This window comes from Mobula hypostoma, chromosome 7 (assembly GCF_963921235.1).
Source record: "Mobula hypostoma chromosome 7, sMobHyp1.1, whole genome shotgun sequence".
In the NCBI taxonomy this organism is placed as follows: domain Eukaryota; kingdom Metazoa; phylum Chordata; class Chondrichthyes; order Myliobatiformes; family Myliobatidae; genus Mobula; species Mobula hypostoma.
Genome location: NC_086103.1, coordinates 111,263,514 through 111,280,199, shown reverse-complemented (window position 1 = coordinate 111,280,199; position 16,686 = coordinate 111,263,514). Strand labels below are relative to the sequence as shown.

Genomic DNA, 16,686 nt, shown 5'->3' with positions numbered 1-16,686 from the left:
TTCTGAAATCAGATAAAATTTCTAGTTCTGAAATCAGTTCTGAAATACATTTAAGAAGCATTTGGACAGGCACACAAATAGGCAAAACATAGAAGGTTAAGGTTCTAACGCAAGAAAATTGGTCGATTGTAAGTGAGCCAAAAGGTTGGCATGAAAGAGAGGGCTAAAGTGCCTGTTTCTGTACTGTGTAGCTCTATGACTCTAACTGCTCATTGTAAATTGCTTCTATTATGTAGATGAATGGCAGAAGTTGGGGAGAAGAACTGATGGGAATGTGAGGAGGTTGGGAAAATAAATAAAACTACAGTTGCTGGAATCTGAAACAAAAACAGAAACAGCCAGATATTTAGCAGCTGTGGAAACAGAAACTGTTCCTATTTCAGGTCAAAGACTCTTCATCAAAGCTGAGATAGAAAGGAAGTTAATCTAAGTAACAGAGAAGGTGGGGAAGGTCATCTGACAGAACAGAGCAAAATGATTGATAGTCTTTGACTGGACAGTTATCTCGTTTGTCCGTGTAACAAGGGGCTAATATATGTAGTCCAACCTACTGGGATATGCCGAGCTGAGTAGAATATACAGATGAAATTCACTCTTTATTGAATGGATACATTATTTTATCTTTACCTCTACCTTCTCTGGTACTTACACTACTCTAAATAAGTTTATTCAATTGATATACAACTGACTACTTAATAACGTAAGTTTGTCCAATGATCAACTACTAATTTTAGATATAGAAGAATGAATAAATGTTGTGCAAGATACAACTTGCCTTAAAGGAAGTTTCAAATAGAGGAAAGGAATTTGGTAGATATATATGAACACAAAATCTAAAATGGGATCATTTGAGCATGGATACTCTGTTTTAATATTAATAGATCCAATATGCTATGCTATTAAATGAGAAGAAATATACTGAGCCCTGCTTGATCTCACAAAAAAAGGTTTAAAAAAGCATAACAAATAGTCAAAACACAGAAACTCCTAGTGATATTTAATTGAAGCAAGTTATCCGTCTTCTTTATTCAACAACTCGATCAAACAGTTAAAATAGAAAATAGCTATCATAAAAAAATTCCAAGATCCATGCATCTGCCAAAATAATTGAAACTGTACCAACTACCTGTGGTTAAGGTTAATATAAATGTAGTAAAGCTACAAATAGTTAAAACGTAGAAACTCCTAGTGATATTTAATTGAAGCAAGTTATCCACCTTCTCTATTCAACAACTCGATCAAACAGTTAAAATTCAAAATAGCTATCATAAAAAAATTCCAAGATGCATGCATCTGCCAAAATAATTGAAACTGTACCAACTACCTGTGGTTAAAGTTAATATAAATGTAGTAAAGCTGAACTGGTAAACATCAACAATAACTGATTTATGTTTTATGATCTCAATTTTATTTGCAGTTTGTCTTCTTGCTAAGGTCAAATTTGTATAAAAATTTAACTGCTTTGGCAGATTAAATAAACAAAAACACAAGCTGTGTAAAGGATGAAAGCAGGCATTGATTGTTTCTTAAAGTATCAAGAATAAATGAAAACATTATCCCTGTTGCCCATATGGACATCTAAATAAATAAACTTTAAATTTTTAGTTTTAGATAGGCAGCAATGATCATAGTAGGAGAAGAATGAGATAATGTGAGAGTAGTTCGTCTGGCCGTACCAGTCAAGGACAGGTATCATGGTAGCTGTTATAGCGTGATGCCTTCCGGAATTCAGGGTTCAATTCCGGCGACATTCTGTAAGGAGTCTCTGTACGTCCTCCCCATAGAATGTGTGGATCATTCCCAGGTGCCCTGGTTTCCTCCCACTGTCCAAAGACATACCGGGCAAGTTAATTGGTCATTGTAAAATTGTCTGGTTATTCAGTTAGGGTTAATCGGGTTTGATGGGGGTTGCTGGGGCAGTGTGGCTCAAAGAGTCGGAAGGCCGACTCCAGTTATATTGCTAAAATAAAAATCCAGAATCATTTTCTAAAAATCATTCAGTCAAACCATCAGCAGCTTCTAAAATGGATTTCAACAGGTACTCGGGTAGTAAAAGTACACAAGAACATGGGCATAAAACGGGCATATAGAGTTGGTGTAAATTGGCATCATGGACAGGGTGGGCTGGAAGGTCCCATTTCTCAGACGTACAATTCTATAATACTAGGACAAATTCCTCAAGTATTTTTGATTCAACTTTTAGCCAGAGTTGTAGCTGTTTTTAAACTGATGTTTAAAAGCAGCATTAGAATTTTAAAAATATGAAAAGCAATAAAAGAATTGTATTAGACATTAGTGCTATTCTAACAGTTGTTTTGTTGAGAGCCAGCGTTTTAAGATTCCAGTGATGTTGATATATTTACCTGACATACATGAAATTATTTATTTTTTAAAGTATTTGTTATAACTTAGTATGTCATTAAGACTCTTTTTGACTTTGAACAACACGGTGTAATATTTACATATTATTTTCCAGTTACCATACTTTTAAATATCTTAAGCTTACTTTGGCTCAAACGGTTTTGCCCTGAATGCATTGGAGAAGGCTGTATTAGTGCAAAACGTGAAAGAGCTCAATAACCAGCAGCTAATGGCAATCACTGTGAACTGCAGCAGTATCACCATCGTTATAACTGCAGCATCAGAACCATTCATTTACACTCAGGTTTCTGGAACAGCTGTTCGACCATTCCTCCTTAAAAATGGCTTGGAAAACCTCCTTACTTAATTTGCTCATATTCTGACTATCAATATGAATACAACTTCTATTTTTCTTTTGCAACACCAGGTTGGACATGCAAGCAATAGGGAAACGCTGCTGAATATATTTTTTCTTTACAGTTTTACTGTGGATCATTTACACATTTTTCAAATTAAAATTGAAATAACAAAAACTGTGATGTTTCCAGCCAGGACCCTCCTGGGATTAATTAATTTTAAGTAATCTAATATATTTAAATTAAATAACATCTTACCGTCCCATAGTTTCTAGAACTGAATCAGTAATATCATATGTTGGCATCACAATATCTCTTGTATTTTCTGACCCACACCATGAGAAAATAGGGTGAAGTTTCTCTGTAATTTTTCCCTTTTCTAAAGGCCAATCTCCAAGATTTACAAAGAACTCTACATCTTGTAACTTTACCTAAAAGCAAAATACATCAACATGAATATGTTGTACCGCAGCCTTATCAGTATGTCAGCAACCTGCTGCGTCTTCACATTTAAAGTGAAATTGTATCATTCAATCCTTGAAAAAGTGTAAAGATTCAGAATTTTAAAAATCTTCAGCAAATAATACAAGTGCAGTTCTTTCTCAAAAATACTAAAATTCCTCATGTAAACACGAGGAATTCTGCAGATGCTGGAAATTCAAGCAACACACATCAAATTTGCTGGTGAACACAGCAGGCCAGGCAGCATCTCTAGGAAGAGGTACAGTCGACGTTTCGGGCCGAGACCCTTCGTCAGGACTAACTGAAGGAAGAGCTAGTAAGAGATTTAAAAGTGGGAGGAGGAGGGGGAGAGGGAGATCCAAAATGATAGGAGAGGACAGGAGGGGGAGGGGTGGAACCTAAAGCTGGACAGGTGTTTGGCATATCCCTTTTGCCAATCACCTGTCCAGCTCTTGGCTCCACCCCTCCCCCTTCTGTCTTCTCCTATCATTTTGGATCTCCCCCTCCCCCTCCCACTTTCAAATCTCTTACGAACTCTTCCTTCAGTTAGTCCTGACGAAGGGTCTCAGCCCGAAACGTCGATTGTACCTCTTCCTAGAGAAAATTCCTCATGTATCATTCTGTAATGAATGTCAATATAATCTCATTTCAACCAAGTGGGTCTTAATCTGAATGGGAAAAAAAAATTCTTCTGTGAACTAAACTGAGTCCATATAAGTCTTGTGGCATGCAGCTTCTCCCTTTTCCTTCCTTAGTCTCTGCATGGTGCAATTCATCACCTTTATTAACTCCAATCTCAAATTGCCTTTTCTATTCTAATCTCACTAATTTCCAGTTCCCTCTCTCTTAATCTCTCCATGTAAATTGTCCTACCCTTTTCATATCTGCTCTTTGGCCATATTATCTCAGAAGGCCTCTCTCATTGCATTGTTCAATCACAGACAAGGTCATTACTGAAATACTTCCTTATGTATATCTCAACTCCCTTGGCATTCACTCCTGGAGTGAATGACACTGTTAGACCCTCAAGTCTTTCTCCTGAATGTTTCTGTCTCTTTCTTGCTTATAGTATCAAGAAGTGAATCAGATTATATATAACCTTTAACACCATATTTTAATCTGACCTGAGATTCAGACCATGTATTCTTCAAGTCCTTTAACATGACCTGTCTTTTTTTCTGCCTCAGAATGGTCACTGTTGAACATTTCCTCCTCAGATCTATCAAGATTCAGACCCAAATGTCTCAGCTTCCTTTCGTGAGATGCATGAGTTCATCTGAAACTCTGCTTGCCGGTTCACTTTCTCCCAGCAATTTTCACTCACGGATCATTTACTATTCACAAGCTGTCTTTGTTCCCAAATCTCAAACTTAAAGTCCTTATTTTTATTCCTTACTTATTCTTCCCTTTCACCTTTCTTCTATCAGATATGTCATCAAGCTTTTAGTCTCCATCTTTGGCTCAACCCAGATTTCTGTCATTACACTTTTGTGAAGTGTCTTGGGATATTCTACATTAAATATCGCAAGACAGTTCATGGAAATGTTCTTATCATATTGTTTTTATTACCTAGTGTCTCAATATTCTTACAGAATAAGAGCAAAAGAAACAGAAATACTAATCTGGAAGGCCTGTCATGCTATCTATTTTGCGATGGAAGTCCATCCATTGACAATGTGAACACCTTCATTTCTCAGAAGCTAAATTAATCTCTGCTAAGTACTTAGTATCACAGCACATACAGTATTGGAGTACAACAGTGCCCCCTTGTGACCTAAACTGGATATTCAGTTTTTACAAATGTACTGATGAAGGGTCTCGGCCAGAAGTGTTGACTCTATACCTTTCCATAGATGCTGCCTGACTTGCTGAATTCCCCCAGCATTTTGTGTGTGTTAATCTGGATTTCCAGCAACTGCAAAACTTATCCTGCACGCATGCTGAGCTCATTCAACTTTGCCTCCAACTTTCACCCTGCCCTCAAGTTTACCTGGTCCATTTCCAACACTTCCCTCCCCTTTCTAGATCCTTCTGTCTCTATCTTTGGAGACAGCTTATCTACTGATGTCTACTATAAGCCTACTGACTCTCACAACTATCTGGACTATTCCTCTTCTCACCCTGTCTCTTGCAAAAAATGCCATCCCCTTCTCGCAATTCCTCCGTCTCCGCCGCATCTGCTCTCAGGATGAGGCTTTTCATTCCAGGATGAGGGAGATGTCCTCCTTTTTTAAAGAAAGGGGCTTCCCTTCCTCCATCATCAACTCTGCTCTCAAACGCATCTCCCCCATTTCACGCACATCTGCTCCCACTCCATCCTCCCGCCACCCACTAGGAATAGGGTTCCCCTGGTCCTCACCTACCACCCCACCAGCCTCCGGGTCAAACATATTATTCTCCGTAACTTCCGCCATCTCCAACGAGATCCCGCCACCAAGCACATCTTTCCCTCCGCCCTCCTCTCTGCATTCCGCAGGGATCGCTCCCTACACAACTCCCTTGTCCATTCGTCCCCCCATCCCTCCCCACTGATCTCCCTCCTGGCACTTATCCGTGTAAGCAGAACAAGTGCTACACATGCCCTTACACTTCCTCCCTTACCACCATTCAGGGCCCCAGACAGTCCTTCCAGGTGAGGCGACACTTCACCTGTGAGTCGGCTGGGGTGATATACTGCGTCCGGTGCTCCCGATGTGGCCTTCTATGTATTGGTGAGACCTGACGCAGACTGGGAGATCGTTTTGCTGAATGCCTACGCTCTGTCTGCCAGAGAAAGCAGGATCTCCCAGTGGCCACACATTTTAATTCCACATCCCATTCCCATTCTGATATGTCTATCCACGGCCTCCTCTACTGTAAAGATGAAGCCACACTCAGGTTGGAGGAACAACACCTTATATTCCGTCTGGGTAGCCTCCAACCTGATGGCATGAACATTGACTTCTCAAACTTCCGCTAATGCCCCATCTCCCCCTCGTACCCCATCCGTTATTTATTTATATACACACATTCTTTCTCTCTCTCTCCTTTATCTCCCTCTGTCCCTCTGACTATACCCCTCCTCTGGGTCCCCCCCACCACTTTTCTTTCTCCCTGGGCCTCCTATCCCATGATCCTCTCACATCCCTTTTGCCATCACCTGTCCAGCTCTTGGCTCCATCCCTCCCCCTCCTATCTTCTCCTATCATTTTGGATCTCCCCCTCCACCTCCCACTTTCAAATCTCTTACTAGCTCTTCCTTCAGTTAGTCCTGATGAAGGGTCTCAGCCTGGAACGTCGACTGTACCTCTTCCTAGAGATGCTGCCTGACCTGCTGCGTTCACCAGCAACTCTGATGTGTGTTGCTTGAATTTCCAGCATCTGCAAAACTTCTTGTGTTTACAAATGAACAGCTTCATTTTATATGAAGCAATTATTTTGTGAGGGATGATTTAACACAATTTTTCAGGTGTTTTATACAAATCCGCTGCCTTTACTGGCAAGTTTTCATTCATTTTGTGCAACTTGGCTTTCCATAACAAAACAAGTATTACATCAAATGTTCCATATCACTGGGTACTCTGATTTGACTGAAATAAAGTGTTTATTATCTCTATCCTTTCTGATAACAAGTTTTCCATGTTGTAAAATGCATCTAGTACGCTCCTAGTTTAAAATCTCCTGTTACTTAGACCAGAAAAGGAAGATATATTAAATATTGACAATACATCAAAGAGCACCCAAAGCATTTGGGCATTATTATTATAATCTGTTAATTGCTTAAGATCCACCACATATAGGAAAACAACACAAAGACTAGCCCATCTGCACTTAACTATCTGTTGTCCCAAATCCTTTAAAAATGTAACTCATTAGTATAAGCCTTCAACACGATGAACAGGAGGAAGAGCGGAAAGTAGAGGAGGGAAATGTGCATGTGGGTAGTTGCAAATCCAAGGAGAGCCCAAAGCCACACTAGGACTCATAGGAACAAAATTTTAAAATAAAAAAAACTGTAGATGCTGCAAGTCTAGAATAAATCTGAAAAATAATTATTTTTACCGGAATAGGTGATATAAAGATTCTTGTGTTTAGACTTTGGTTCTATTCCCAAGTTATCCCATTATATAGATGCAACATCTCAAGGTGTGAAAAAAATCCTTAAATCGAAACACTTCCAGCCCTAAGCATTTCAGATAAAGAGCGCTCAACTTGTACCAAGATAATATTAGTATCCATGCAAAATGGGAAATATCACAAATAAATGTTAACACTGAATACAACAGATTAAAATCAGAAACCGATGTTTTGACTGATTCACCTCCAAGTAAAAAAAAATTCAGTGGTTTCCCAGTTGTGCTTTACAAAGGACTATAGAAATCTGGAAGAAAGCTAATCTTTACTGCTATGGAAAACCTTTTATATCCACGGGACATCCCAAAATACTTTTCAGTAATATACAAAACACCACACATTTTGTAGCAAGATGAGGACAGAAAGATGGGTATGGTTAGCAGATCAAAGGAACTCTCAATTCTTCTTCCAAAAGTGTCATAATTCTTACATCATCATGAAAGGGCTTCGTGTTTTATCTGAAAGATTATTCCTCTGGCATTACAGCAGTCCCTAAGGATTTCACTTACTGTTTCTGGAGTAAGGTTTGAATGTAGAACTTTCTGACTCAGAGGCACAGTGCAACAACAGAATATTTCATTCAAATTTTAAACTAATCTAAGAATATATATCTAAAATGTACTTAAATACACTAACAAAACTACTTGCCTTCCGAGTCAGAGACAACAAGATGGAATCCATGAAAATCCGAAAGCCAACATGTTCTCCAAATGTCTTCACATAAACCTAAAATATGTTATACGATTAAAACAAAAATCAAATTTCATTAAATTTAATTCATATTATAAACTTTGAAAAGTGCTACATAACAGCCGTCATTGCTTGCATACCCTTTGAATATTCTACATTACTTTACCATCGATTGCAGTGCTTTGAGTTACCTCACCTACTAACTCCCCCTGCTGTCAGAGGCCGTATGAAACTAGTCTTTTCAATCTTGTCTTTAATTAACTCTTTAACCTTTTGCCCACTAATTGGTACTTGTTTTGCCGGTTAAGTGCCTGTCAAGTACTTTGAATTATCTTACCTGCCATAAGCACTATGTGAGAACTTTACTGATATATTTGTACAAAGGAGTTAGAATGAACTTGGCACTTTGTTTTGGGGTATAATAGTTGTGTATTTAATGAGTTGATGTTCATTTGCTTTTGTGTTATTGATCTATATCCTTCTGTTTTGTTTGCTTATGCATATCTCATGCATTTTATAAGATGGCCGTTTTTTCTTAAATTATGTCTACTGGAATATTATGTTACATTGCTGAATACGTGCAATTATTTGCTTTGACCGAGCGACCATATCCCTGATGATCACCTAGTCTTACACCAAGGCTATACCCTTTCAGTGGTTTCAAAAACAGGGAGGTATGGTGGATAAAAAAAAATGATGAGGTATTTAAAGGAAAAATCCAAAGTGACTCAAACAGCAATGGTCAGAGTCTAAAGTTATGCAGCACCTTAACAGGTCCTTTGGCCATTACATCTACCACAACCATTAGACCCATAAATCTTGTCTCCATTTATGTATTTAAGGATAAAAAGAGAGACAAGAGTGACACAAGAAAGGAAGGGGAATGGATACAAAAGCAGAAAAAGGGAGACATAATTGAAACCACCCCTTTCCCCAAAAAAATGACAATAGAAGATAAGGAAGTCAAAAGCGACCAAGATTTTACTACCATGGCCAGAAGCTTATCACTATTCACCCAGACTTAACACATCCATATCCAAATGACTAATCTTGCTTCTCTATCTGGTCTCAGCTGCTAGCAGTGGGGTCTAGAGAACATATATAGCATTGAGCTGTTGGCTGTGGTGGAACACACCCAGCCATAAAGCTCCATTGGAAAACTATGATACCCACCAGCCAGTTTTTCAATTGTTAAAATTGTCAGAATTGTTATGATACTAAATGTCTCTGCCATTCAAAAACATCTAAACCTCGTCAAAAATGGAGTTGAAAAATAACTCAACTGAAAATTCTTTGAAAAATAAAATTTAAAAATCTGATTTGTGTTCACAAGGAGCAGTGTCTCAGAAAGGCAGAGTCCATTATTAAGGACCTCCAGCACCCAGGGCATGCCCTTTTCTCACTGTTACCATCAGGTATGAAGTACAGAAGCCTGAAGGCACACACTCAGCGATTCAGGAACAGCTTCTTCCCCTCTGCCAACCAATTCCTAAATGGACTTTGAACCCGTGAACATTACTTCACTATTTTTAATATATATTATTTCTGTTTTGCACGATTTTTAATCTATTCAATATATGTATACGACAATTTATTTTTTTTCCTTCTTCTATGTTATGTATTGCACTGAACTGCTGCTAAGTTAACGAATTTCACGACACATGCCAGTGATAATAAACCTGATTCTGATTTTGATTCAAATACTGTAGTCGAAATAACTTTACTTGTTCAAGACAGATGATCAACCATGATCTCACTGAATCATGCAGCATAAAACTATTCTTATAATCTCTGCCTTTCATTATTTGACTCCTGGACTTTTAAATACACAGATTGATTCTCCAATGAATTATCAACTTATCATTTATCATAAGGCATCTTTTTTTTCTATTCTGCTAATCTGTTTTCAATAACCAATTCTATCGATTAGTTTTAAAGTTAATTTTTGAAATGTCACCATCACTGACAAAGGCAGCATTTGTTGTCCATCCCCAACCACCCGTACAAGGTGGTGAACCACTGCAATCTTTCTGGTGATCATATGTCGAACTGCAATTGGATAGAGGTTACAACCTAGCGACAATGAATCATCCGTGACAGATTCCCAAGTCATTGCGGTGTGCAATTTCGAAGGGAACCTGCAGGTTATAAGGGTTTGTGGGTTTAGGAGGTGCATGACAGCAGCTTGGGGGAGTAGCTGCACTGCCTTTGGTTTACTGGTGGTGGAGCGAATGAATGTTTTAAAAAGTGGTTGATAGGGAATAACCAAATAGCCACTCTGTCCCAGATGGTGTCTAGCTTTTAAAGAATCGCTAACAGCGTACACCTATAGGCAAGTACACAGTACCCATCATGGTCCTGACCTGGGCTTTGCTGACAGCAGAAAAGCTTTGTGACGTCAGGAAGTGAGACATTTGCTACAAAAAATCCAGCCTCTGATCAGTTCCTGCAACCCTGGTATTTACGGGGCTGGAGCAGTTAAGCTACTTGTTCAAGATGAATGGCAACACACATCAAAGTTGCTGGTGAACACAGCAGGCCAGGCAGCATCTCTAGGAAGAGGTACAATCGACGTTTCAGGCCGAGACCCTTCATCAGGACTAACTGAAGGAAGAGCTAGTAAGAGATTTGGAACTCCCACTTTCAAATCCCTTACTCACTCTTCCTTCAGTTAGTCCTGACGAAGGGTCTCGGCCTGAAACATTGACTGTACCTCTTCCTAGAGATGCTGCCTGGCCTGCTGCGTTCACCAGCAACTTTGATGTGTGTTGCTTGAATTTCCAGCATCTGCAGAATTCCTCGTGTTTGCGAGTCCAAGATGAATCTTGGTTTTGTCTGTGAAACAGTAAAATAAGAGCCAGCTGAAGTTGTAGTTCTGGGAATCCCTTCAGTAGGCCAGAACTGTTAAAATCTGCTCTGAATATTTTTAAAGTTTACCTCAGGCAGTTTGATTAAAATATGCAGTAAATGTAAAATATAAAGGTAATTCTCTGGTTAAAGCTGAAGGATTTTCTGCAGAGAGGATTGTTTACAGATGATGCTGTCTAAGTGGTTGCTGTCACGGCTCTATGATGTATTTTCCAATTAAACCATGTCTTTGAATAAGTAATACAGGCCGTGGATACAGCATAACCAGCAAATGGACTGGACAGGCCAGTCCCAGTGTAGCGGTTACTTTAAAGCAAACCAAAACTGCTGAGAGACTAAGCCAGGAGACTGGCACTGTATGACGTGCTTTCAAAATGACAAAGTTCCAAATTGATACAGGTACATTTCATTCTTTATTATCAAACTAGCAAAAGATGAACAATCTAAGACTAATGAAACGAAATTAGTGATGTAATCACCTCATGATTTACCTCCTCTTAACTAGTCTAAACTAACTGAGACCAAGTGAGAAAATGTGACTATACTCATTTGCTTCTACCACGTCAACCCACCCACACGACAGAAAACCATAATAAACATGCCAAAAAAAACAATATAGACAGAAAATAGACACATGGCTCCTACATCCCAGCCCTTCATTATTACACTATAATAATTACAAACTACTAAAATAGGAGACATGGAACCTTCATGGACAAACAAACACTATACAAATGTCCTCTTTCTTCTTCCAATCCAGCATCGTAACAGTCAGCTAGGCCAGGGGTTACTAGCACTTAGCCTAGTACAGTTTGATCTTTACCACCACTCTCACAGTCAAAGTAATGAAGCTTCTAGAGCTGTAGCTTCTCAAACCTCTGCCTCCTGTAGAAGACAGATCTTGGTTTCAGACCTGTTTGGTTAGCCTTGGTCTTGTTGTGCACCTGCCACATAAATCCTCTTGTGTCTGGAAAGACTTGAATGACTTATCCCATGATTGATGAGTTTTGAGGTGCTGAATCATCAATTAAAAGCACAACATCTCCTGGCAGGAAATTGAGTTTTATACCTGACCATTTCTGATGCACCTATAACTGTGGTAAATACTCCTTGGCCCACCATTTCCAAAACAAGTGTGACATGTATTGGACCTTCTTCCATCTACGAAGAGCATAAATGTCTTCCTTTTGGAACTCTCCTAGTGGTAAGGATGGGGAGGTCTTCAGAAGCAACAGATGGTTGGGTGTTAGTTCTTCCAAGTCATTGGGATCAGAGGATGCTTTAGGAATTGGATGACCATTGATAACAGTCTCTGCCTCACTAAGGCCTGTGTGAAAACTCTCGTCGTCAAAATTCTGTACCTTCATTTTGGATCTGAGGATCTTTCTTACAGATCTGAGCAATCTCTCCCATGTTCCTCCATAATGTGAGAATTCACATGGAAATCTCTTTCAAAACCCACGATCTCCACTTCAGCCTTTCTCAGCTCTTCCACCAAGAGATAACCTCGGCCAGTCTGATCTACAGCCTTTTCAATCTCCCTCTCCAAAGAATAACCCTTATTGTTCTTCATCCAAGTCATGCTGAGCTAGAGCGATGCTCAATTGCTTCCTCTTCTGACAAAGAAACATGAGCAGGTTCTTAAATCTAAGAATCTTGGTCACTGCCTTCCTCAAGTGGGTCCACGATGAGAAGTATTGGACTGTACGTGTTACTGCATCCACATCCTCTTCAATCTGCATGGTATTCATTGCAACACTCCTCTTTTCTTCTGAATCATTTGGCACAAGTTCTCCACAATAATTGGGACTCACCAGCCATTCACTTTCAGGCTAAAGAAGATACCGAGGCCCTGACACCCAGATCTCATTCTTCAGGAATGCTTTCACCAGGAGTTCAAGAAATCAATGTTCATTCTATCAGGCTGGAGGCTACCCAGATGAAGTAAAAGGTGTTGCTCCGCCAACCTGAGTGTGGCCTTATCGCGACAGTAGAGGAGGCCATGGACTGACACCTCTGAATGGGAATGGGAAGCGGAATTAAAATGGGTGGCCACTGGGGATCTCGCCTTTTCTGGTGGACAGAACATAGGTGCTTGGCAAAGCAGTCTCCCAGTCTGTGTTGAGTCTCACCGATATATACTGAAGACCACCCTGGGAGCACCGGATACAGCAGATGACCCCTGCAGACTCAGGTGAAGTGTTGCATCACCTGGAAGGGCCGTTTGGAGCCCTGAATGGTAGTGAGGGAGGAGGTGTAAGGGCAGGTGTAGCACTTGCTCCGCTTGCAATGATAAGTGCCGGGAGGGAGATCAGTGGGGAGGGATGAATGGACAAAGGAGTCGCATAGGGAGTGATCCCTGCAGAAAGCAGAAAATGGGGGGGCAGAGGAGGGAATGATGGCTTCTCCTATCAGATTCCCCCTTCTCCAGCCCTGTATCTCTTTCACCAATCAACTTCCTAGCTCTTTACTTCCCCCTCCTGGTTTCTCCTATCACCTTGTGGTTCTTCCTGTGCTTCCCCAACTTTCTTACTCTAACTCCTTTTTTATTCCAGTCCTGATGAAGTGTCTTAGCCTGAAACACCAACTGTACTTTTTTTCCCATAGATGGTGCCTGGCCTGCTGAGTTTCTCCGGCATTTTGTGTGTGCTCCTTGGATTTCTAGCATCTGCAGATTTTCTCTTGTTTATGATTTGACCACTCATGAGCAACAGATATTGGTATAGTGTCATCCCAGCCAAGCCTTTTCTTACATAGATCTTGTTGGATCTTTTTAGCAGATAGCACCACTGGACTCAAGATTTCTCATGGATCATAGATGAAACTAACTGTGGAGAGGATCTCCCTTGTAGTGAGTGGTCTATCTTGGATTGTGATCTTAAACTTGAAAGTATCAGACTGAATGCACTATTACACACCCAGTACTCTCTCCACCAAAGAAATACCTTGATCCAAATCCAAATGCTTCATTTGCTCCTCTGGTATTACAGCTAGCACATTATGTCTGTTGCTTATCCACTTTTGTGCTGCCTTTAGCACAAAATTTGATAGAAGGTCATGACAGAGACACTGCTTCTTCCTCAGAGGACCCTGACACAAGGCAGTCATCAGCACAGAAGCAACAAAACCCTTATCCACCATCTCGTGGCTGAACTGCTCTTCACTGTCTTCTGTGTATTTCCACAGAGCGAAGCTGACACAGCTTGGTGAAGAAGTTGCTTCAAAGAGATTTTCCACCATTCTGAAGTCCACCAAAGTTCAAAGTAAAATTTATAGTTACTGTTAACTAACTGTACAAACACAGATATAAATAAATAGCAATAAATAATGAGCATGAAACAACAATATAGCCGGGTCCTTAAATGAGTCCTAAAATCTTCTTCAAGAGCCTGATGGTTGAGGGGTAGTAACTGTTCTTGAACCTGGTGGTGCGAGTCCTAAGGCTCCTGTACTTCCTACCTGATGGCAGCAGCGAGAAAAGAGCATTACCTGGATGGTGAGGATTTTTGATGAAAGATGAATCAGAATCTGAATCGGGTTTATTATCACTGGCATGTGTTATGAAATTTGTTAACTTACCAGCAGCGGTTCAATGCAACACATAATATAGAAGAAAAAAAACAAAATAAAATAATAATAATAATAAAGTAAATCAATTACCGTATACATATATTGAATAGATTAAAAGTCATGCAAAAAAAACAGGAATAATATATATAAAAAAGTGAGGTAGTGTTCAAGGGATCAATGTCCATTTAGGAATCGGATGGAGAAGGGAAGAAGCTGTTCCTGAATCCTTGAGTGTGTGCCTTCAGGCTTCTGTACCTCCTACCTGATGGTTACCGTGAGAAAAGGGCATGCCCTGGGTGCTGGGGGTCCTTAATAATGGAAGCTGCTTTTCTGAGACACCGTTTCTTGAAGATGTCCTGGGTACTTTGTAAACTAGTACCCAAGATGGAGCTGACAAACTTTACAACCCTCTGCAGCTACTTTCCGTCCTGTGCAGTAGCCGCCCCATACCAGACAGTGAATCAGCCTGTCAGAATGCTCTCCACGGTACATCTATAGAAGTTTTTGAGTGTACAAACGTTTGTATTTGTTGACATGCCAAATCTCTTCAAACTCCTAATGAAGTATAGTCGCTACCTTGCCTTCTTTAGAACTGCACCGATATGTTGGGACCAGGTTAGATCCTCTGAGATCTTGACACCCAGGAACTTGAAACTGCTCACTCTCTTCACTTCTGATTCCTCTATGAGGATTGGTATGTGTTCCTTCGTCTTACCCTTCCTGAAACCCACAATCAGCTCTTCTGTCTTACTGACATTGAGTGCCAGGTTGTTGCTGCGGCACCACTCCACTAGTTGGCATATCTCACTCCTGCATGCCCTCTCGTCACCATCTGAGATTCTACTAACAATGGTTGTATCATCAGCAAATTTACAGATGGTACTTGAGCTATGCCCAGCCACGCAATCATGGGTATAGAGAGAGTAGAGCAGTGGGCTAAGCACGCACCCCTGAGGTGCACCAGTGTTGATCGTCAGTGAGGAGGAGTTATTATCACCAATCCGCACAGATTGTGGTCTTCCAGTTAGGAAGCTGAGGATCAAATTGCAGAGAGAGGTACAGAGGCCCAGGTTCTGTAACTACTCAATCAGGATTGTGTGAATGATGGTATTAAATGCTGAGCTATAGTTGATGAACAGCATCCTGACATAGGTGTTTGTGTTGTCCAGGTGGTCTAAAACCATTGAGATTGTATCTGCTGTTGACCTATTGTGGCGATAGGAAAATTGCAATAGGTCCAGGTCCTTGCTGAGGCAGTTCAGGCTAGTCATGTCCAACCTCTCAAAGTATTTCATCATCTTAGAAGTGAGTGCTACCGGGCAATAGTCATTCAGGCAGCTCACATTATTCTTTTTAGACATTGGTATAATTATTTCCTTTTTGAAGCAAGTGGGACCTCCCGCCTTGCGAGGGTTCACTCTCTTTAAAGACAGCCTAACATCAGCCTCCGAGACAGAGATCACAGCACCATTGGGGTGCAGCAGGGATCTTCACAGCTGCAGTTATATTCTCCCTTTCAAAGCGGGCATAGAAGGTGTTGAGTTCATCTGGTAGTGAAGCATTGCTGCTATTTATCTTATAGGGTTTCACTCTGTAGGAAGTAATGTCTCACAAACCCTGCCAGAGGTGTCATACATCTGATTTCACCTCCAACCTCGTTTGAAATGGTCTCTTTGCCCTTGAAATAGCCCTCCACAAATCATACCTGGCTTTCTGGTACAGGCCTGGGTCACCAGACTTGAATGCCACAGATCTAGCCTTCAGCAGACGATGTACCTCCTGGTTCATCCATGGCACTGTTGTAGATGTGCTCAATGGTTGGGAGGGTTTTACCCATGATGTACTGGACTGAATCCACTACCTTTTGTAGGATTTTCTGTTCAAGGGCATTGATGTTCCCATACCAGGCCATAATGCAGCCAGTCAGCACACTTCCCCCTACACACCTATCGAAGTTTGCCAAGGTTTTCGATGACATGCCGAACCTCTGCAGACTCCTGAGGAAGTAGGGGTGCTATAATATTTATATGATGGGTCTAGGACTGGTCTTCTGAGATACTGACACCCAGAAATTTAAGGTTACTGACTGTCTTCACCTCTGATGATTACTGGCTCATGAAGTCTACTGAAGACCCTTTCTTGAAGTCTACGATCAGTTCCTTGGTCTTATTTGACATTGAGTGAGAGGTTGTTATTACTACACCACTCAGCCAAGTTTTCAGTCTCCCTCCTGTATGCTGATTCATCACCCCTTTGATACAGCCCA

General features: G+C 40.6%; 1 protein-coding gene across 4 annotated transcripts in view; it reads right to left on the bottom strand.

Annotated features, from left to right (window-relative positions):
* The window catches only part of poglut2 (protein O-glucosyltransferase 2), a 101,796-nt gene that overhangs the window by 45,862 nt on the left and 39,248 nt on the right, over window positions 1-16,686 (bottom strand). For all 4 annotated transcript variants that reach the window (XM_063053773.1, XM_063053775.1, XM_063053774.1 and 1 more), the window contains 2 exons: window positions 7,941-8,018; window positions 2,976-3,148 (listed from right to left, as the gene is read on the bottom strand). In XM_063053773.1, coding sequence (XP_062909843.1) covers window positions 2,976-3,148; window positions 7,941-8,018 — 251 coding nt within the window. The remainder of the gene's footprint in view (window positions 1-2,975; window positions 3,149-7,940; window positions 8,019-16,686) is intronic.